This window comes from Podarcis liolepis (genome assembly GCF_965112155.1).
Source record: "Podarcis liolepis genome assembly, chromosome: 5".
Classification (NCBI taxonomy): domain Eukaryota; kingdom Metazoa; phylum Chordata; class Lepidosauria; order Squamata; family Lacertidae; genus Podarcis; species Podarcis liolepis.
The window spans coordinates 63,226,640-63,248,724 of NC_139556.1; the positions used below are offsets into that span (position 1 = coordinate 63,226,640).

The window sequence follows — 22,085 nt, forward strand, 5'->3', positions numbered from 1 at the left end:
TGTTTTAGAATAACAAGAGATCACAGCAAGGGGGCAATAATAAACCTTTTATTAAGGGTCAGGCAGATAAATGTAAGGCAGAGCGGGAGCAATGCGGCTTCAGGGCAGCTCCGCTTTTTGTTTTCTTAGCTTGGGTTCGGAAGTGGGAGCGGGGAAGGGAACTGACAGCTCCCAGATCGGTTTCCCGCCATCTCACCAAGCAGCGGACCGTCCCGTTCTCCATCTAGAAGCCATTTACTAAAGCGCTCCGAAGAAAGCCGACCAATCCTTATCTTGGTAGGCGGAGGGAGCTAAACGACCGTCCCGCCTCCTTCCAGGCGGCCAATCGGGGCCCTCTCGCTTCCCCCAACCTCTCGCGGCGTTATCTATGGGCGACGCTCAGTTCTCGAACTACAGCCCCCAGGAGCCTCTGCGCAAGCGCCGCCTCAGCCAATCGACAAGCACAGTGAGGAGAAATTATCACCGCTGTGGGCAGGACTAAGCGAGATCCAATCAATCGAAAGGGGGGAGGGGATGCTTTGCTGCGGCAGCGGAAGCAACACTCCCGACTGAGCCCCCTCAGCATCGGCGAAAGAGGCGGCTCCGGAGGCTGCTCCGAGAGGCTCCGCCGCCCCCTCGGCTGCAGGTAACTCGGCGGGCGAGGGGAGGGCTCGTTCTGGGAGCGGGGCGCCAGGGAGAGGCGCCGCTCCCTCTGGCCAAGCCCCTGCCGAGAGTTACTCGAGCTGCGCACCCGAGTCCACCTCACTCACGGCGGCTGCTTGGGGCGTTCGCGGCGGCCGCCGCAGCCTTTTTATTCTCGCTGAACATCCGGGTCCCTGGCCCTGCGCGTCTGTTTCACATAGTGATCAGGGAGGGAAGGGAGGCGGGCCCTGGCTACTCCTGATTAGCCATTACCTGTGTTCCCATTGGTAGTCAGGCGTAGCCTGTGCGGGCTTTCCCATTGGTTGGCAGGTTGTGCTGCCTTCTATGCTGGGCTGGCTCGCCATGGGGAAGTGAGGGGTTCCCATTGGCTGCCCGCAGAGGGGGGCGGGCTTCGCGCATGCTCTAGTGGGCGGAGCTTATGCCGAGAGGAGAGCTCCGCCCGAAGCGAGCGAAAGGGGAGGGGCCTCGGGAGCCGCCCCTGACCGGCGACGGGCGCTGCTCCCTTTGCCGCCTTGTGCTGCGCGCTGCGGCGTCTCCGCTGCTGAGTGTTGGCTTCTCCCGTCAAGATTCCGCACTAAACTCGGCCCGATCGCGCCTGTCTCGGAAGCCAAAAGTTGGAAGCGGCGAGTTTGCGGGCGGGTGAGCCGGCCCAGCTGTTGCAAGCGGCGCTGTTTTAATCGTATTGATCGTAGTGGCCCTTCCACGACCAGCGTAGTTTAGGGCCGGGGGTGTGGGGTGGGCGAGGTATCTATCAGGGTTGTTTCCCAGAACAAGGAGGAAAGAGAGCATCCGCGAATAAGGCGCTGCTCCTGGATTCCCCTAGATCTCGCACTGTGCACGTGCAGTCATTACCCCTGATGACTTCATGCTAGCTGCGTTCTGCTGCCAAGCAGGTAATTGAGATACTGTAGGTGTTGCCTGCAATTGATGTTAAAAGAGGGAGACAAACACATGAAAGTTGAATTTATGTTTGTATTGCGGTGTCATAAAGTGGTTTTGGAGTTGATGGTGATGTAGAAGTTATGATCTTGAAGGATGTGAAGACGGATTTAGTCTTCCTTAGCTTGCTACCATCCAGGTGCAGTTTGACTTTATCTCCCATCACTCCTGCTAATTGGCCATTTCAGCTGTCACTGGTGGGAGCTGGAGTTCAGAACTGGTTTATGTGGTTACTGTACTGATGTCAGGATCCAACGCCTAACACTCTATTATGCAGCCCAAGATTTGCTTATTCGGGAATAAGTTCTTTGTTAAGTGGGGCTTTCTCTCTGGTAAGTGTGCACAGCAGATGCTTAGCTGTTCAGTGTAGTTGTATTGTTCTGCGTAGTTGTACGCTTCCTCTGGTTTCTGCATGGCTGCTGTCAACAACAGTATATAGTAGTTTGTGTAGAACTTTTGAGTTGTTTGGAAGGCCTCTGCCTGAGATCTTGGAAACTAGACAGTAAAGTAAACAATGCTGATATAATTAGATCAATGGTCTGGTTTTGCATTTATAGTCACTTCAGTGTTTCTATGTAGCTTGCTCAGCTGTTGCACAGAATTAGCTGAGTCTTTCTGATTGCATTTGGGTACCTGTGTGTGACAGCTGTGTTGCTCATCATTACCTTTACTGTCATGTGTACATGTGCAATCTTTCAATATAGATTTAGTATTTAATACCAGCCTCACCTCCTTTGGAACTGCATGAGGAAAGAGTATAGAGAATTATAGCCATTTACAAAGTACAAGATAATTACATCTATCATTTCATTTATTTAAAGCATTTCTGCCCTGGTCTATAATCTTTAAACTGTAATTTGTTTTGTGTAGTTGATGGTATGTTTAATTGATGTTCAGTACATGATTAAAATACTTTGATATAGGTGTCTTACACAGATGTTTGCATAGCAACTGTTACTTACCGTTATTACTAATGCTAATATTGAGTCTTAATTTCATAAGTTAATTATAGCCCTGTGTTTTTTCCAGATAGTTAGCAGAGAAGTCCTAACGTCAAAATATTGAAAGGTTAATATCCTCTGTACACATTTCTGGGAGTAAGATTCATTGAACACAGTGGGACTTATTTCTGAGCAAACATAAGTTGGCACTGTAAACATTGGATTTGTGCCAGGCCTATGTATTGCTACTTTATTATTTGCACGTGGCGGTTGTCACTTGAACCTGTTACTATTTTTATATTTCAGTATATTAACGCACCAACAGTTGTTTATTAAGTTATTGAACTTGGTTGAACTGTTTGTATTTTGGATTTTAACCAGATGGAGAGCTTGCATATCATTTGTCACTAGCTACTCTGTGCAAACATATGTAACCTAACTGAATTTGCTGGGATTCCTCAGTAACAAGGGCTTCAGTAATGTGGATGTATGAAATATTTGTAATTCTTTGTGTTCCATAGGTGGAAATGAGTTCTCAGCAGTTTCCCCGTTCAGGACCTCCTCCTGCAAATCTAGGACCAGCTCCTCCTCCGATCTCTACCAGTGGATCTACTGGATTGATTAACCCAACAACTACGGGTAAGGCAACTACAGGATTTCTACTAAGACTTCAGTATACTTTTTTGGAAGTAAGTTCCATAGAAATCAAAGACAGCATTTCTGTGCCTTGCCTGTTTCTAGTCCTGTTTTCTTTCTAAAATTTCATACATTTTTCTATTTAGTGAGTGATGAACCCAGTCGAGAAATGGAAGTTGCTACCAGAGATCATGTGGTCCCTGGTGGCTCTCTGCAGTCCCGTGAAGAGAAGCAGGAAACAGTGGTAGTCCGGCCATATCCGCAGGTGCAAATGTTGACTCAGCACCATACGGTACAATCTGGTGTGCCAGTTACAGTAGCAGCTCCTCCAGCACATTTAGCTCCAGCAGTGCCACTTTCTTTTTCTGAAGGTCTTATGAAGGTAATGAGAGCATTGCTTTTCAAGTATGGAATAGGGGTATTTAATAGCACTAATTTAATGCAATGGCAAAGTTAGCTCAGGCTAGATTTAAGTTTAAGCGCAACTTTCTCTTCATTTTAGCATGTACTTGTTTCTATATTGCAACTGCCTTTGATTCCCTGGGACAGAGAAGGTTGAATACTGTTATTTAGTGCTTTCTAAAAAAACAACTACTGAAACCTTTACCATTGAAGGCAGTCTGACAAGGGACTGGACTAGTACAGTGATGGAGCAAATATGTTTTCTGTTATGCCAGGGGGGTAGGACTTCAACCAATAGGTTGAAATTACAAGGAAATGCTCCCCATTGGTGTAAACTGTGCCTCAGAAGATGGTGGGCCCTCCTTGTTAGATGTTTTAAAGCAGAGGCTGGTAAGCTAACAGTTATGCTATAGCAGCTAATTTTCTGCATTAGCAGGGGGTCTATGTGATGTTTTCGGGTCCTTTTCAACTCTGTGAATCTATGAAAAACTCAGTCGAAATATCCTACTGCCCATCTCTTAAACATGCCACTAAAGTCTTCCTGAAAAGTGCTGGGTACACTGGTCATGCCCTTGCAAGAGCATTCTAATTGTCAGTTGTGCTGGCTGGGGCTAATGGAAGTTGTGGTATGAAACATCTGGAGGGTACCAGTTGCTGAGGTTGAAGAAGAGGTTCACAGTAGCTAATTGGAAAGAGGCATCTTCTCCCTTGCATCATCTTCCCCGTACACTGAGGCCGGCAATGAAATGATAATCATTGGTAATCTTAATCCTAAACAGTTTGGCTTAGAGAAAATACAGCCCCACAGGTTTTGAGCATTGACTGTGTCTGTTCCAGCGCAACCAGTAGGGAGTTGCATAATTTCAAACACCAGACCTAATTTTTGTTAAGGGGGAGAGAGCAGGGTTACAAAAAGTTTCAAGGAAATTGGTTGATGGGGTATGTCTGTCTGTATAATTATTTGTGTGCTAACTCCCAGTAGCTGTCTCCAAGATTAAAGCTTTTTGTACTAGTTACTTGATCTTAAGAAAGCAATATTATTGCACAAAGATTCATCTTTTCATATGATTCTCTTCTGAGGAATAATGTGTATAGAGAAATTCAAAATAATTTAATTAGACTGTGGCTACCAGTAAGTTCGTTACAGGTTTTCTTTTCCCCTCAGGGTAAGAGGGCATACTTGTGTTGTTTTTATTTGTTCTGTTGCCACAAATTTCTAAGAACCAGTAGTTGTATCTTTATGTTCTTTGCAGCCTCCCCTGAAGCCTACCATCCCTAGCCGCCCTATTGCACCAGCTCCACCCTCTCCTCTCTCCTGCCCCACCAAAGTCCCAGGGCAAGTTACTGTAACAATGGAGAGCAGCATCCCACAGGCCTCTGCTATTCCCGTAGCAACAATCAGTGGACAACAGGTAATCATTTTCTTCTTCTAAAGTAACTTTTTTGTTTGTTTAAAGTCATGGAAAGCAAATGAAGCACTGTGAACCACAGTACCCACAGCCTTGGTTTGCATCTCCTACCATAATAATTCATATCTAACCTGTACTTTCAAATGGCTTAACTGTAGTGTGTGGTTGTATATGAAGCATTTCTGGTACATTACATCTAGACGATTTCCCCCCACACAATCTGTTACTGTCTGCAGGGACATCCCAGCAATGTGCACCATATCATGACAACCAATGTTCAGATGTCAATAATCCGAAGTAGTGCTCCTGGACCACCATTACACATTGGAGCGTCTCACTTACCTCGAGGTACTTACATAATCATCCCAAGAAAGTATTATGTTAATAAACTTATTCTGGACAATGTTTATACCGTGGTTAATGCATGCGTCAATACCTTGGTAGAGTAGCTATAAAGATAATGGCTGCAATCTAAAATAACTATTTTTAGCTTCTTGGTCTTGGGAAAGTGTAGGGTATAATTAGGGTTACAGTAGAATATGGTGTGCTGATCCTTTTAAAAAAAAAACCACCCCACATCATATGTTTTAGGACAGGAGTAGCCAGTGTGGTGTCCTTCAGACATTGTTGACTACAAATCATCCATAGCCAGCAAGGCCAACAGCTCAACCAGTGGGCAGGGTTGATGGGAGTTGTAGTCCAGCAACATTTGGAGGACACCATGTTGGCTGCCCCTTGTTTAGGATATGCTGTGGATCACATGCCGGATGCATTCTGGGCAAATCCACCATCCCTAACTGCAGTTAACATTAATACTGGTGTCAACTGCAGTTCAGATGAACCAGATTCTTTATATACCAGGGTTAACAAATCGGCTTCAAGTCTTGTTCAAGAGACTAGGCTCAATTCAATACCCCTGTAAAATAATCTGCAGTTTAAGCCCGCTGGAGAAACTTCATGCATCTGAAGGGAGGAGGGAGCGTACAGCTCCATAGCCTATTCTCTCAATGGTTTATGCAGCTGAGGGATATTGCAGCTATACAACCCTGGTTGATGTTACCACTTTTTCGTTCTTTTATGCAAATTGCTTTGTTTAGCCAGCACTACTAACAGCACTCTTAATTCTTTGTGTCATGTATAAAGAGTCGTGGCCACTCTTACACTTTTTGAAAAGTGGAAGGTCTTAGGGGTTGTCTCAGTTTTACATGGGATTTTCCTCAGGTGCCGCAGCTGCTGCTGTGATGTCCAGTTCTAAAGTGACAACTGTCCTGAGGCCAGCTTCACAGTTGCCAAACGCAGCGACAGCTCAACCAGCAGTTCAGCACATCATTCATCAACCTATCCAGGCAGGTGACAATTGTGCAGTATGATTGTTGTTGTTGCTTTCAGATTCTTTTGGGCTTTTCTTAAGCGGGAAACCACTTCCATAGTTAAATGAACTGTGAAATCTGACAACTGGTTCTTGTGACTCAAATTCTTCAGCATTGCAGGCCAAGATTTAAAGAACCTGTAAAGGGAGCGAACTAATAATATTATCCAAAGAGTGAACTTCAGATTAACTCCCCCATTTAAAGAGCTTTCCATTTTGTTTGAAGCCCTGCTGTTAATGGTTGGTTGGCTTTTAGCTCCATTTGTGTGCAGTAGTGGCTGGCACAGGTAGGGCTGCATTGCTTTCCTGACTTCCCAGTGCTGCACTTCACTGCCAGTTACCAAGGGGGATAAGCAAGGCAGCAGGGAGCTCAGTGTGGTGCAAGCACAGTTGTGGAGCCTACCATGCCAAGCTCTGTTTATATGTAAAATTGTTCCTAGTTTGTAAGGTTGCCAACAGTTTTTCTATATGTTTACAAAAATGATCTACATATTGCTAAGGGAGAAAAATGTGTCTGGCAATCAAATTATCTGACCCTTAGGAGACCCAGAGGTCCATTTTTACAAAGTTTTGCTATGTGTAATTTCTTTACATTTTAGGCAGTTAATAATTTTTTAAATTATTGGTTGAAAGCCATAATGTAATACTTTTTCCTTACCTACCACAGTCCCGGCCTCCTGTGACAACTTCAAGTACCATCCCTCCTGCTGTTGTAGCAACAGTGTCGGCCACGAGGGCCCAATCACCTGTTATTACAACAACGACAACACATGCCACAGAAGCTACCCTCAGGTAACCACTACACCCATTAACAGTATAATCATAGATACGTTTATTTGGAAGTGAGTCACTCTGTGCTCAGTGGGGCTTACTCCCTAGTAAATGTTTCTTGAAGAAGAAGAAGAAGAAGAAGAAGAAGAAGAAGAAGAAGAAGAGTTTGGATTTGATATCCTGCCTTTCACTCCCTTTAAGGAGTCTCAAAGCGGCTAACATTCTCCTTTCCCTTCCTCCCCCACAACAAACACTCTGTGAGGTGAGTGGGGCTGAGAGACTTCAGAGAAGTGTGACTAGCCCAAGGTCACCTAGCAGCTGCATGTGGAGGAGCGGAGATGCGAATCCGGTTCCTCAGATTACGAGACTACCACTCTTAACCACTATACCACACTGGTTCTTGGGATTGCTTTCTTAAATAAAAAAAGGTACATTCGGTGATTTAACTGAGGGCCACTTTACACAGTATGGCCATCTAATGGGAGCTGCTTCAAACGGCCTCCCTAGGCAGCTGCTCCATGAAAGGAGCCATTCTGTGTGCAGCATCTTGCTATGCAGCTAAGCACCCTTTCACATGGTGGCCATATAATGTGAAACAGCATTGATTGAACTGTCCAGAAGAAATGCTGTTGGTGCATTAATTCATGTAATGCACAATGAAGAAGCCATTTTAAGCCCCATTGTGGTGTCTCTTCATAAAATGAGTCGACAGACTGTTAAGTGCTTTCAGAAAAAGAACCTTAGATTGTCTTTTCCAGCCGGCCAACACTGTCAATTCAGCAGCACCCACCTTCTGCACCTATCAGTATTCAGCGCCCTGCACAGCCACGGGATACAGCAACCAGAATTACCCTGCCGTCCCATCCAGCCATAGGAACACAGAAACAGCAGCTTCACACCATGGCTCAGGTAAACATTATAAGTACGATCAGCGCAGTTTCTTCCATGTTGTTGTCTGAGTTTTACCATATGGTTTTATAAGGTAGTTGAATGAGGTTTCATGACATGGCATGAAACATATTGTTGGCCTGGACAGGGGGAGGGAAACTTCCAACCCACAATCCTCCATTCCTAAGTCTGGAGCTTCTTTCCTTTTGGGAACACAGTCTGCCTCCTTTCTTTCTTTAATCTGCAAGCAAGTCTAGCCTTCCTTTCCTCTTCTAGGCTGCTGCTTTTCTACTTGGTGTTTGAGATACCTAGCATCTTTCTTTTGCTCAGTCCTCTGGTGTTGCTGTAAGAGGCTTAAAAAGCCCTGTTGGTTCATGGCATCCTGCTGTGCTGTGGCTGATAGTCTAGGTAGCTTGTGGACTCTCGTGAGCTGGTCACTTAGACCAACAATGGGAGCCCATCTACTCCAGCTCCTCTGTAAAGCATCAGATCGGGGGAAGTGCCGTCTCTGTTCCAAGATGCCGAAATATGCCAATCATGGTTTCTTGACAGACAACTTTTCCCCCCCTGCAGAAAACAATATTTAGTACTGGTGCTCCAGTGGCAGCAGCAACTGTGGCCCCTATTTTAGCAACCAATACCATTCCTTCGGCAACTACAGCTGGTGAGTATCTACAGCTCAGCATTTCTTATGTACAAATACAAAAGCCAGTTATTAGGGTTGAAGTATCCTGCTAAAGGACGCGGGTGGTGCTGTCGTCTAAACCACAGAGCCTAGGGCTTGCCGATCAGAAGGTTAGCGGTTCGAATCCCCGCTACTGAGTGAGCTCCCGTTGTTCAGTCCCAGCTCCTGCCCACCTTGTAGTTCGAAAGCATGTCAAGTGCAAGTAGATAAATAGGTAACGCTCCAGCGGGAAGGTAAACGGCGTTTCCATGCGCTGCTCTGGTTCACCAGAAGCGGCTTAGTCATGCTGGCCACATGACTTGGAAGCTATCTGCGGACAGACGCCGGCTCCCTCGGCCTATAGAGCGAGATTAGCACCGCAACCCCAGTCATCCGCGACTGGACCTATTGGTCAGGGGTACCTTTACCTTTATCCAGCTAAAAAAAAGCCCTTTATCTCTCATAATTATTGAGTGGCACAATAAAATTAGTGTATGATTTTAACATGTGAATTTGGAGGCTAGGCACACATGGAAAACACTACCCCAGTTACTGAAAGAGCAGGCTTGGGGTCTAGCTGTTTCCCAGCATAGAAGTTTCCATATTTTTTTGATATACATTTTCTGTCAAAGGCACAGACTCTGAAGAATGTTTAATTGTGTGTGCACCTTTCTTCCTTTCAGGTTCTGTATCCCACACTCAAGCACCTACAAGTACAATTGTCACAGTGACTATGCCCTCACACTCCTCCCATGCAACGGCTGTGACCACCTCAAACATCCCCGTCGGTAAGAGAGCATTAGTTCTGAGCTACATTGTCCTTTGATCTATCATTTTATTTTCTGCTGGGGACAGAATGGACTAGGTACATCAGGGGTGAGGAAACTTCTTTGCTTCCCACAGGGCAACTTTGACAGGTGTCTGGTCCCACCTACCTGCTGAAACCCCTTGTGTGGGGTTTCCAAGCTTGAGAACTACAGCACAATGGGTGTTGTCAGCCCTGTGCTTTGCAACCCTACCTGCGCTGCTCCTTTCCACCCGTCTTGTTAAAGGTGAAAAGTAGCCGCACTGAGTGGCTTCAAACAGTAGTGCTGGGCAGGAGAAGCAGGTTCCCCTCCTTGAGCAAGCCATGCTCCTACTACCCACCAGTTGAATGGAGGTTGGGAGTGCATCTTGCTCCAGCAAAGGAACAATCAGTATCTGTTTCCTAGTATGAATCTACTACAGTTTACTTTGTGAATAACTGGGATGTCTTTTTTCACTGTACAGCTAAAGTAGTCCCACAGCAAATTACGCACACTTCCCCTCGCATCCAGTCTGATTACACTGCAGAGAGGAGTAATCTCATTCCTATATCTGGGCACCGGGCATCTCCAAACCCAGTTGCCATGGAAGCTAGAAATGATAACAGGTAACTGAATGAATTTACTCACATAGGATAGGTACTTAATTGTCTTGGTTATATTGCATGTATGTTATATGTGAGGACATCTGCAAAAATATAATGAAATGTGTTTTGATCTCTCAGTTAACTTAAGTATCCAAAGCTAATCCTATGTGCACACATATCTGAGAGTAAGCCCAATTGAACTTGGTGAGATTAGTTTCTGAATAGATGTGCATGGGATTGCGCCAGCTAAGGCTTTGCATATTTCTGATGAAAGAAGGGCTTGTGATTTTGGATTGATTTGAACCAATCTGGCTGAAAAGGCATCTAGGTAACCAAGTCGCAATATATTCTTCCAGTTCTGTGAGTTATGGACAGTGCACTTCAAATTCTACAGTTTGTTTAAAAGAGTGTGGATTCAGGGAATTGTCAGGTTCCTGAGGAGCAAATAAGCTGCATGTCAGATTTGACTCCTGCATTTCAGGGCAGCTGTACATGAAGGGAAAGGAGCTGCATTGTTAGGAAGTGGAAATAGTGTCAGGTGTATACATGTTCTACAAACAGACTACATAGTGGCATGAAGTATGTGCAAATGTAGAAACCCTTTCACTTCACTTCTTCTGTTTACTCTTTATTGTGAATTATGCTGTTCAACATTGTCAGGGTTATAGAAAGAGGGTTGGAATTTGGAAGCTTTTGGGGTGTCCTGCCAAGTAGGTAAATGTGATGGCCCACAAAGAAATTAGCAAACTAGGACAGTTGATTGCATTGCAACAAAGGTTAATTAACAATCACTGCTACAGTTCATTTGAAGGCTACAATTATACTGTTGTGTCTAACATTTAATTTATCTTCATTCCTCTAGACAGTCAGTACCTGTTCAATTCCAGTACTTCTTACCAACATATCCACCTCCTTACCCTTTGGCTGCCCACACTTACACACCAATTACCAGCTCTGTATCCACTATACGCCAATATCCTGGTAAGGAATCTCAAAGTTTGATTTACAGAAGAGTTTTAGAGCAGCTACATAAATGAGCTTTCTGCATCAACTTTTCTTTTTTAAGTTTAAAGTGGGGTTCCAAAGTACTTTGGGAAACAAGCAAAGGTTATCTGGCAAATTTAATACTTAAATAATTAAAAAATCCTCTCTGCAAAGCTTGCTCAAGTCAAGATAATGATGAACCAGATCAGCAAAGGATGTTAATCATTTTGCTAAAGACTTCTGGCTTCGCAATGGGTTTTTCTCTCCCTCTCCTCTTCCCCATGCCCTCCCCAAATCTGCTCAGGAGAATTGGGGGAATCCCCAGAAAAATTGGGGGTGCACAGGGGGCCGAGAAGGAGAGGAAATTCCATTGCACAGCTAGAGCTCTTTGTTCCAACAGAACTACTTTGGTGGTTACCACATAGGGTCTGTTTTTTTGACCCCAAACATAATGACTGCCAAGGGGAATTTTTAATCTAAATGATTTGGGGAATTCTGCAGTTTTTAAGTTTTGGTGCTTTGCCGTTCTGAAAAAATGGTATTTTGTAATTACTCTCAAATTGACTTGTTTATTTCTTGTGATTTGTATTACAATGGCTACTGCTACAAACAATAACAAAAATCCTCCTGGCCGTCCTCTTCCACCCTTCTCTTGGATGTCCTGTTGTTTTTGGAAATGGGGGTTTGCTGTTAATTCTAAACTGGCAAATTTTGGTTTGTGCAAGCTCTCCAAACCACGACTGACAATGTGAAATAACTTCTAATAGCTTGGCAATTGAGGTGAAAGTTTAACTGGCGAGTCTCTGCTTTGTGTTCTCAGCCATTGTATTACATGAGCTCCACGTTTACAGCATTCAGCTGCTCTATTCCAAACTATTGGAATATCCAGTAATAACCACTTCTACATTACTTCAGCTAATCAGAAAACTTGTTATAGCTAGACCCTAGCTGTGAAAGGGCCATATGTTTTCTTTGGAGTATTGGAATAGATCTTTTTCTTTGCATATATAACCTCAACAGTGCTCATGAGGATTATTATAATTCAGCTTTAGCATTATGAAGCCAGTGTTGCTGCTGTATAAACGTAATGCTGGAAGGGCTGGCTTATGAATCTTATTTAATCTGTTGGCATCTTCAGCAGGACCACAGATGTGTGCATAAACTACAAGTATTTAAATACAAAATCTAACAATGCTGCTTGGCAACACAAGATAATAAATTGGCTGTTTTGTGTGGAAGTAATTAAGTCTATTGTTTGGTATTTCCAGTTTCAGCTCAGGCGCCAAATTCTGCCATAGCAGCTCAGACTGGAGTAGGAGTGGCCTCCACAGTTCATCTTAATCCCATGCAGCTGATGACAGTGGATGCATCTCATGCCCGTCATATTCAGGGCATCCAGTCTGCGCCAATTGGTGCACAGGGTATACAACCAGCACCCATCAGTGCACAAGGAATACAGTCTGCGCCAATTGGAACCCAAGGGCTACATCCAGCTGCCCCAATTGGCACACAGGGTCTTCAGACTGCACCAATGGGTGCTCAACAGCCACAAACTGAAACCAAGACATCAGGTAACTAGCCAAGAATGCTTGTGTTGCGAGCAAAATTGTCCATAACTATTCCTCTTGGGGTTTGCTTTTTAATCATGTAATTATGGCTGCAATACTACTGTGAACACCTACTTAGAAGTTCTGTTGAGCTTGGTGGGGTTTATGATTAAAAATCCATAGGTTTGGGCTGTCACTAACGTGGACAACTGCCGTTTCTGTTGCTGACTCAAACACACTGCTAGAGTCACTTAAACATTTTATTTTGTTTACCAGTATCTGCTGTTCCCTATCTCCTAGCAAAAATATATGATCAAGTTTGTGGGTGGTTTTCTTAAGGTATGGCTAATTAGAGTTTTAATCCTGTGTATACATTTTTGAGAGAGCCCCATTGAACACCTTGAGTTAACGTTTGTAGAACTGAGCAGCAGATAGTTTTAAAACACTAAGCCTGATACCCAGTTTTGGTTATACTCTTAGTAGAGCAATGTAAAAAGATTGACTTAAGTCTATTGAGTTCAGTGGTTCTGCTCCTGAGTATGATTTGGGTGGCTGTCTCCTTCAATTTGGCATTTGTTGAGCAAGCATAGAATGGAACAACATTCCCGCTTCTTATTTTAAGAGAAACAGCTTCTGGTTAAATTTCTCTCGCTTTTGTCTGCTACCTCCCTATAACCTTTTTGTTCCTTCCATCAGTGGTCTTGGCAGATGGAGCCACTATTATGGCCAATCCAATCAGCAATACATTCAACACTGCTCCAGCTTCAACTACAGTGGTACAAACCCATAGTCAGAATGCCAGTTCTAGTACACCAGCCCAGGGTTCATCCCCTCGCCCAAGCATTCTCCGGAAGAAACCCACTACAGATGGGTGAGTAAAATTGCAGTTGCCACTGTAAAAGAAATAGTGCTGTTTCTAATAAAAACATCCTGTTGGTGCAAGGATTTGTGCCTGCGCGATGGGATTTCCTCTTCCTCCGCACCCCCCAATGTCTTCTCTGGGTTCTCCAGTCCTCTGTAGGAGATTTGGGCTAGGTGTTCAGGGGTGGGAGAGGGAGAAGTCTCATTGCGCAGATGAAAGTCCTGTCGGAAATCAAGCCTTTATCAGGAGAAACTGGCAACTCTCCCAGGCACCTGGCTTGGTCTCCTGTTGACCTCCCTGTCTGCTTTCCCGGCAGGATCCAGGCAGAGGTCGTGATAGGCGATCCTTCTCAGCGTGAGAAGAACACACCCCTCTTTTCTGCCCCCCCCCCCCGGGCAAGGGAAAGAGATAGACAGAAACGTATTTACATGCCTTTATTTCTGTCTTTGCGGCGTTACAAAAAACATGACTGCTCTCTTCATACTCCTGCAGTCGAGAGAGAACAAACACTTCCTGTTCAGCTCATATTACACTCTGAGCTAATTCCAGTGCCCTCTGCACTGTGAATTGACTGTCCCTCTGTTTCCCACGGAACAGTCCCAACATTCCCATTATGTTTTGCTTTCAAGCTACCAGCAGCTCGCGGCTGCATTGCTTCAATATCGTAACAAGTCCTTGCAATGACAGTACAATATTATTGGATACAACCTTGTAGCATTCTGTTCATCAGTCGTCTTATGTATGCCGAGCATTATGACAGAACCAATAAAACATGTGAGAACTCGTGGAATATGTATTTATTAGTGAAGACTTATACCTTGCCTTACCTTCAGTATGTAGCTCAAAGCAGCTTACATAAACAGAGATATGTGTATTTAAAAAAAAATTCAAAACTAAAAACAGAGTAACAGATCAGTAAAATAGAAGAGTAAAAACACTTCAACACAGGGACCAGGCAATTTCTTAAAACTTGCCACTGTAGGGGGCAACTGTATTTCTTCAGGAAGTAATTTTCATAGTCTGGAGTCAACGGTGCAGGGAGCACTTGTCTCATGTCAGCAGCCTCCTAGAATTTTATGTGTGTGTGACCATAAGCAGGGCCTCAGTGCTGACTTCAAGGCATAAGTTGGACAACATAGGGAGAGCTGTTCTTTTAGATAACTAGGTACCAGGTTGTTCAGGGCTTTATATGCTATTAGCAGAACTTTGAATCAGGCTCAGTAACTCACAAGCAGCCAGTGCAGAACCTTAGGAATTAGTGTTACATGACCCAGGCTGTCCAGCAGCTTTCTGCACCAGCTGTAGTTTCGTAACCACCTACAAGGAAAGAGCTCTGTCACCTGTGTTTGGTCAAACCCGCTTTACATCTTAAGTAATCTATGCTCTAGCCATCTTCCGACATGTTTCATTGCCCAAAGCCTCTTGGGAAACCAGGACTGGAGAGGGCCCCTAGGTGCAATTGGGTCAGTGGCCTATATCATCTTGCTTTTCCACAGCAAGACTAGGGTCTTGACAGGAGAGGCAGCTGTTCTGTTTGGAAAATTTCCCTGCACATTCAGGAATCTTTTGGATTCCATTAATCTACTGGAGCGAACAATTCTAATCAGCCCCCCCAGCTGGAGCCTATATAGGATAAATACAGCAGAAGAGAATAATAGTACACCGCTTTTAAATTAAGCACCCTTGGCAACTATTGTAATAGTTTTGCTTTTCAGAAACTACTGTGTTCATGGCTATTTTTCAGGTTGGCGGTTAGGAAAAGCCTCATCCCTCCGCAGCCATCTGAGGTATCTGGCACTCGAGTGGAAAGCTCTATGAGGAGTGCATCTGGATCGCCAAGACCAGCTGGGTAAGATCTCATAATAAAAAGAGATGTAAAGCATTCAAAGTATTGTAATTCTAACTTGGCAAAAAAGGTGAAAGAGATGCTGGCTGTTCTTACCCATTGCAAAATAATAAGCTCCGTGGAGACAGCTGGTGCATGCATACTTCTGGGTAAATGGGAGTTCAGTGAAATATTCAGTGATGATCACTGAGCTGTGCAAGCAGATTAGGACCTGGGGAACATAAAACAGGGAACTATTTTAAGAGTATTGAATTACTTTTTCTCAGATCACTACAATATGCACATATTGGCCATGTTCAGATATAAGCCTGTGCATAGCCATAGTTAGGCAAGATAGTCTTGCCAATGAGCCATATGATGCCTACAGTTTTAGCATTCCCTGTTTTTCTCTCCCCTTCTTTGAGTGGGAAAACAAAAAACAGAGCAGGCGGCTTAGTGGATCAGACAAAAATGTCTTGTCCAAAATGGGGTCCAGTGTACTGGGGATCATCTGTGTTAAAATGTATTCTTAGCTTGATGATTTTTAGCATGTAAATTTGACTGGCTTACTGTCAAGCTCTGTCCAAACCAGCACTCCTGGTTCCTTTCTGCATTTGAAAAAAACATGACCAGGAAGCCAATGTTCTTGGTTTCCTGAATGTGATTTCTTTGGGAGAAACAAATCAAAGGTTCTGATTCAGGCAAAATGCTAAAACCTCTTTCATTTTGGACCTCATTTTTTGATATAGCACTGGAACCCTAACCTTTTTGCTTTCTGATGTTTTTACATGGTATTGTCAAGATTCTGAAGAAAAGACATTAAACTTGGTGACTGTATTTCACAATTTCCGGTGGGCTTGTACTACTTAGATTCTGGAAACCCAGACTTCCATCTACTTAAGTGATGTCGCCATATTGTAAGATATGTTTCTAGAAAACTGGAAAGGGGGGAAAAACCAGAACAAAATTAATCTTTCAGAGGCTCTGCATTTCTATACAGTTATGGTAGTAGGATCTTGAAAAAGTGAACCTGCTAACTTTTTCCTTTTTTTGTTTTGTTTTGTTTCATCTAGTGCCAAGCCAAAACCAGAAATCCATGTATCTATGGCCACTCCAGTGACTGTATCTGTGGAGGCAGTATCCATTCAGAGCAATGAACAACCTCCAATTGCAGTCCCCACTTCCCAGCAGCCACCAGCTGCCATTCCAACCATCATCACAGCAGCTAGTCCACCTTCACAGCCCACAGCTGCCCTGTCAACCATTCCGGGAACTGTGCCTGCTGCTGCACCGACTTCAGCCACAATTGTGGCAGCTCCTCCACCTCCACCAGCCATGGGTGGCGTTCTCTCTACAGTATTGGGCCCTGTTGTACCAGAGATAAAAATAAAAGAGGAAGTGGAACCCATGGATATAATGCGGCCAGTCTCAGGTAGATTTCTGCTTAAGCAATCACAAATGAGATGCTCAAAGTAGGTACAAAAGCTCCACAGCAGATAATAATTAGAAAGATTGTTAGCAGCTTCATTTTAAATTATATTTTGTTTTATTTTAGTAATGAGGTTCAGAGTTTATTAAGAGCAGGGCCATAGCTAGCATGTCACTGAAAGCTACAAGAGTTGCATAGTTATAAAATGGCAGGTAGAAATAAAAGGATACAGTGGTACCTCTGGTTATGAACTTAATTCATTCCGGAGGTCCGTTCTTAAGCTGAAACCATTCTTATCCTGAGGCGCACTTTCACTAATGGGGTTCCTGCTGCACAATTTCCGTTAGCACCCTGGGGCAAAGTTTGCAACCAGGAGCAGCTACTTTCGGGTTAGCGGAGTTCGTAACCAGAAGCGTTCATAACCAGAGGTACCACTGTATACTTGCTATTAAAGTTTGTGGAGAGATCAAACATTAGTGCTTAATTCTGCTCTGTAGTAAACACTAAGAGAACAGTTGTGCAGCCTTATAGTGAGAAGACTCTGTTCAAGGCTTTCACTCTTAAATTCAATTTGTTAAGGAATTTCCTGAAAGTTACTTTTGCCGTAGTAGTTTGCATGTCAAACACAAACTGCCAATCGATTGCACTAAAGGTGCCTCGCAGCTTTATTGGGAACTGAAAGAGCCCAAACGCTGTCATAGGAACCATAATCCCAGAAAAAAAGAGATCAGGGAGGATTGAAACAAAAGACTTTGTTTGCTTAGCTCTGCTCACTCTTATTCATGACGTAAGGCCAAACCATTCAAAAGAAAATCAGGGGGAAAGTATATATAAAAGCTCTAAGATCCTTGAGAGGAGGGACTCTAGAAAAACATAATGTTCTCCTCTTACAAAGGCACTGCACTGGCAGTTAGCATCTGGTCTCGTCTCTAGCATTGCAGTCTTTGGAAGACAAGGGTGTTGGCTCTAAAGCCGCCTTTGTTTTACCTATCAGTCTCTTAAAACATGTCCCTTCCTGTCTTCTCTTTCAGCAGTTCCTCCACTGACTGCAAATACTGTCTCCCCATCTCTTACACTGCTGGCCAACAACCTTTCAGTGCCCTCAAGTGACTTGCCACCTGGTGCCTCTCCAAGGAAAAAACCACGAAAGCAGCAGCACATAATCTCTACAGAGGAAGGGGATATGATGGAGACTAATAGCACTGATGATGAGAAATCCACTACCAAAAGCTTGCTGGTAAAAGCAGAGAAGCGCAAGTCACCACCAAAAGAATATATAGGTGAATGGAAATAAATAAATTAAATAATTGGTTGGTTGGTTGGTTGTCATCTTCTCCAAGTAATACCCATCCACCCAAAATGTAAGATTGCCACTAGAAAAGGAATTTGAGCTAAAAATGATTAACTTTGGGTCCGTCCATCCCCCGCAAAGATCAGTTTTTCATGGCAGATTATTATTGGAGTGCGGGGGGAGAGCTGTTGGAGCTGAATTAATCTCTAATTCAAAGTATGCCGGCCCTATCATGGGATCACATTTTCTTTCCTAGCTCAAAACGCAAGCACCTTAAAAGAGGCTTTAGTTATTTTTCTCAATCTTGCTTTAGATGAAGAAGGTGTGAGGTATGTGCCTGTACGTCCTCGGCCACCCATAACACTGCTTCGCCACTATCGCAACCCATGGAAAGCTGCCTATCATCACTTTCAGCGGTATAGTGATGTCAGAGTGAAAGGTATGTCTTCCTGTCATTACATTTTGCATGGGTCAGTGAACAGATGTGTTACAATATTAGACAGGTGTCTACTTGCAAACATTTAACCTCTGATATAGGATGTGCAGCGAATTGCCTAGCAACATATCCACCATCTAAAGCCACTGTAATATCTGTACTGCAGAGGCAGTGCTAATACATATCAGTTTTCCTATTGTTACTGAGGTTTAGTTATACATAAGGTAATAGAGAACCTCAGCTGACAGGAAATAGTCCATGTATACTTGCTTGCTCTCTGTGTGTCTGATTAGCAAAATGAATTATGCAAGAAAAGTGGGTGCAAGGAGACTTCCTTACTTTGCATTATGTATTTATTGAATTTGACTTTAGGGTTTCTACATATATAGTCCCTGGCTATTAGATAAACTAAGTTTACCAACACTTGATACAAAGATTCAAAGCAAGCCCCACTCCACCCCTGTTCAGATCACAAAATTTGGCTGTTGCATTATTGCACATCTGACCCTGCATTCTACCAACATCTGTGGTCAGGTTTCACATACCAGGTACACAAATGACTGCTGCAGTAAACTTAGCATTTTTGTAGCTCAAGGAATAAGGTACATTTCACCTTTTAAAACCTCATTATTTGCTTGTGTCTCATATTTGACTCTTGTTCTAGAAGAGAAGAAGGCTATGCTGCAAGAGATCGCTAATCAGAAAGGTGTATCCTGCCGTGCGCAGGGATGGAAGGTCCACCTTTGCGCAGCACAGCTATTACAGCTGGTAAGTGGGGGAAACGGGGTAGTTTCATATAAAATGAGGAAGAGATTCCTCCAAGAAAAGCCTTAGCCCAGGAAGCTTTCTGAACGGTGATACAAAACTATATGCATATACATATACATATATATAAACATATCATTTATATTATTTTTAAAAATTACCACCAGATTGATAAGACTATTGGAATTGGATTCCCTTCAAGATTGAGGGATATGTTGTAGGTTGCAGTTGAATATATGTATATCAGGTATGAATGGAGGGCTTGATTCAGGCGTAAGAACTGATGCATTTTATACAGATGCTCAAAACTGGCAAATCCCTCCCTCTGGTGCACAGATCTGAAGAAGTGTCTGGGAGTGTGCTGCTGACTGGAAGAGGCAGCACTGTTCCACATTCCTGGATGCTTCTATTTCAGGTGGGGGTGATGTAGGTGCTTTGTATTCTAGCGCCAAGCTCCCAAGGCCATGAGGAATACTATGGAAATGTGACATTACATTGTGTATGTAATTTAGGAGTGCTGGGCTGCTGATGGTGTGTGAAACGAGGTTTTGATCTAAGTATAAGAGGTGATGGTAAGAGGACTAGAACATCAAAGCATATCTTTCACAGACATTGGATGACAGTTACTGTTGTACTGCACTGTAAGAAAAATAGACTAGGATCCATGTTTCCTCATTCTGAAGTGGGACAGCCCTGCTTCATTTTGAAGCATATTTCAGAGAGCATCCTACTGCAGTTGCAATAAAGACATTGTAACCTTAAGAAGAGGAACACTGTTCTGTCAGCAGTGAAAAATAGTACTGCATCTTTTGAAAGCAGTTGTATGAGCAGATGGAATTTTTATAGCTTATGTAGCCCTTGATATGAAACAGTGTGAAAATGTTAGGTGTTCTTGCCAAATTCTAATATTTTATAGACCAACCTGGAGCACGATGTGTATGAACGACTCACCTCCCTGCAAGAAGGGATCATTCCCAAGAAAAAGGCAGCAACTGATGATGATTTGCATCGAATAAATGAACTGATACAGGTAAAGGCTTATTGTTCACTCCTTCAGTTTGGTGATTTGCAATTGATATTGTTTCTTAATTTAAATGGTGGGATATGTTTTTTAAACGTGAAACAAAGAACTGTTAAAAGAGGGAAGTAGAAAATGAAGCAGACTAAACAAACCAGACAGTATTTTAGTATAGCCACTCAAAATAGTAACCTATTAAAAACAACCACATATGGTTATTTTAAAAAATGAATAATTTGGGATGTATTTAAACAATACAACAAATAGAAAATAGATATTCACAGGTTCCATGGTTCCGTGTATCATTCAAAGCCTGAGCATAATATAAAATTTCTAAAAGTGAGGGGACGCAGACAGACGGGGGAGACAGAGAGAGAAGAAGAAGAACTATTCCATTAATCACAGAAACCTCCATCCTCTTTGTGGCAGCCATAAGGAAGATACCCATTTTTAATTAACTGCAATTTATTATTCCATTCAAATTCTAAATTATGATTAATATTAATTATGGTTAGGGAAACAATGCAACTTAATCAACCATGGTTTGAAATTGGCTTGTTTCCCTAAACCATAATTAAAAATAACTGTTGATCCAGGTTTGGACATGACTCTCCTCCTTGCCGCTATGCAAGAAGTGGAAAGGGGAGTGGGAGAGCACACAAGCCTCATTCAAGCAGCACTAAGTTTAGCATTGCGTCCAAATGAGGTTGCTTTCGCCTTGAAAGTTCACCATTATTACTATGTGTCTTGAAATGCAAATGCTAAGGCATTTGATGTAGAGAGTCTAATTTCCCAGATTATTATTAGCAGAAAGTGGAAATATACTTGTTCATCTGTTCCTAAACGGCTGTTTCATTTGTTTTAAAATTCTTTAGGTCATGTACTCTCTGACATTTCAATGTGGTTGTTTAAAGATTACTTGTGTGCCTATGAGGCATTCAGCTGTTTAATATCAGTCCTGTGTTGTGTTTCAGGGGAATATGCAGAGATGTAAGCTCGTAATGGATCAAATAAATGAAGCTCGAGAATCCATGCTAAAGGTCTTGGATCACAAAGAGCGTGTTCTGAAGCTTCTGAATAAGAATGGAACTGTCAAGAAAGTATCCAAATTGAAGAGAAAAGAAAAAGTCTAGAGCCAGAGGTATAAAGACTCTGGAAACAAAGGTTGTACAGAACAGTGTTAAGGCTCTTTTAATTGGGGGTTTGTTTTAGAGAGCTACATCTGAGTAAGAAGGACGATGGATGGATACGTTGGAGCCCAATGACCTTAAGGGATGATTATTGATCTATCAAAGGAACAAAGATTTTTCTCAGGCTTGTCCCTGTTTAAACTCTTCACAGTCACATTTTGTTTAGCCCTCTTGATGTGCCAGTGCCTATTAATTGGAACCATTGATGCAAACGTGATAGACAGTCCTCGCCCTTCCATCCTACAGTTTTAGAGATAACTCCACAGGTTTGTACAATGGATTCTGCAGCAGACCTCAAGAACCATCTATCTTGAAACTGTTTGGAGATGACACTACTTCCACGTAGCCAACTCAGTTTTTTGCTCCTTAAGATCTTGCAGTGGCTAGAGCAGCCTTCATAAACCCAGTGCCACTTGCACTGGTGGTTCTGCTACATTTAGAATCTTAAGTGGTTCTGAAGTCTCTAGCTGTCTATTTTTTAAAAAATACATTTCAAAGTGATTTGTAGTGTTGTGGAGTGTGTGCGTGTGCCCATGTTGGTGCTCTGGGATATTGTTTTCAAAGTACTCTCATACAGCACAGTACTTCCTGTAGCTGGTGTGATGCTCTTCATTGTGTTACATACAATTTGTGCTATATGACATCCCGGAAACATGAATAAAGGATTTGGAGGATTTTGTATAATAA

The 22,085-nt window shown here is 43.1% G+C and overlaps 1 protein-coding gene across 7 annotated transcripts; it reads left to right on the top strand.

Moving 5' to 3' along the window:
* The first annotated feature begins 392 nt into the window (after positions 1-392).
* SAP130 (Sin3A associated protein 130) lies at positions 393-22,085 on the top strand. 7 transcript variants are annotated; one of them, XM_083505278.1, is made up of 21 exons: positions 393-625; positions 3,044-3,161; positions 3,305-3,540; positions 4,814-4,972; positions 5,206-5,317; positions 6,191-6,315; positions 7,006-7,130; positions 7,868-8,018; positions 8,571-8,661; positions 9,345-9,449; positions 9,931-10,072; positions 10,914-11,032; positions 12,304-12,606; positions 13,279-13,453; positions 15,189-15,293; positions 16,343-16,701; positions 17,730-17,978; positions 18,303-18,428; positions 19,090-19,193; positions 20,107-20,220; positions 21,183-22,085. In XM_083505278.1, the coding sequence occupies exons 2-21, from the start codon at positions 3,050-3,052 to the stop codon at positions 21,339-21,341; spliced, it is 3,171 nt and encodes a 1,056-aa protein (XP_083361404.1). In that variant the 5' UTR covers positions 393-625; positions 3,044-3,049; the 3' UTR covers positions 21,342-22,085. The 7 variants fall into 7 exon arrangements, with proteins under 7 accessions (XP_083361404.1, XP_083361406.1, XP_083361410.1 ...); XM_083505280.1 differs by having other exon boundaries at positions 412-625; positions 17,733-17,978; XM_083505284.1 differs by having other exon boundaries at positions 417-625; positions 17,733-17,978; positions 19,093-19,193.

What these genes read in the sequence shown, in the direction of transcription:
- SAP130 (XM_083505278.1), top strand. Translation starts at nt 3,050, where the DNA reads ATGAGTTCTCAGCAGTTTCCCCGTTCAGGACCTCCTCCTGCAAATCTA. An exon ending in CACTATACGCCAATATCCTG is followed by an intron (nt 11,033 to 12,303) that starts GTAAGGAATCTC and finishes TGGTATTTCCAG; the next exon opens with TTTCAGCTCAGGCGCCAAAT. An exon ending in AACTGAAACCAAGACATCAG is followed by an intron (nt 12,607 to 13,278) that starts GTAACTAGCCAA and finishes TCCTTCCATCAG; the next exon opens with TGGTCTTGGCAGATGGAGCC.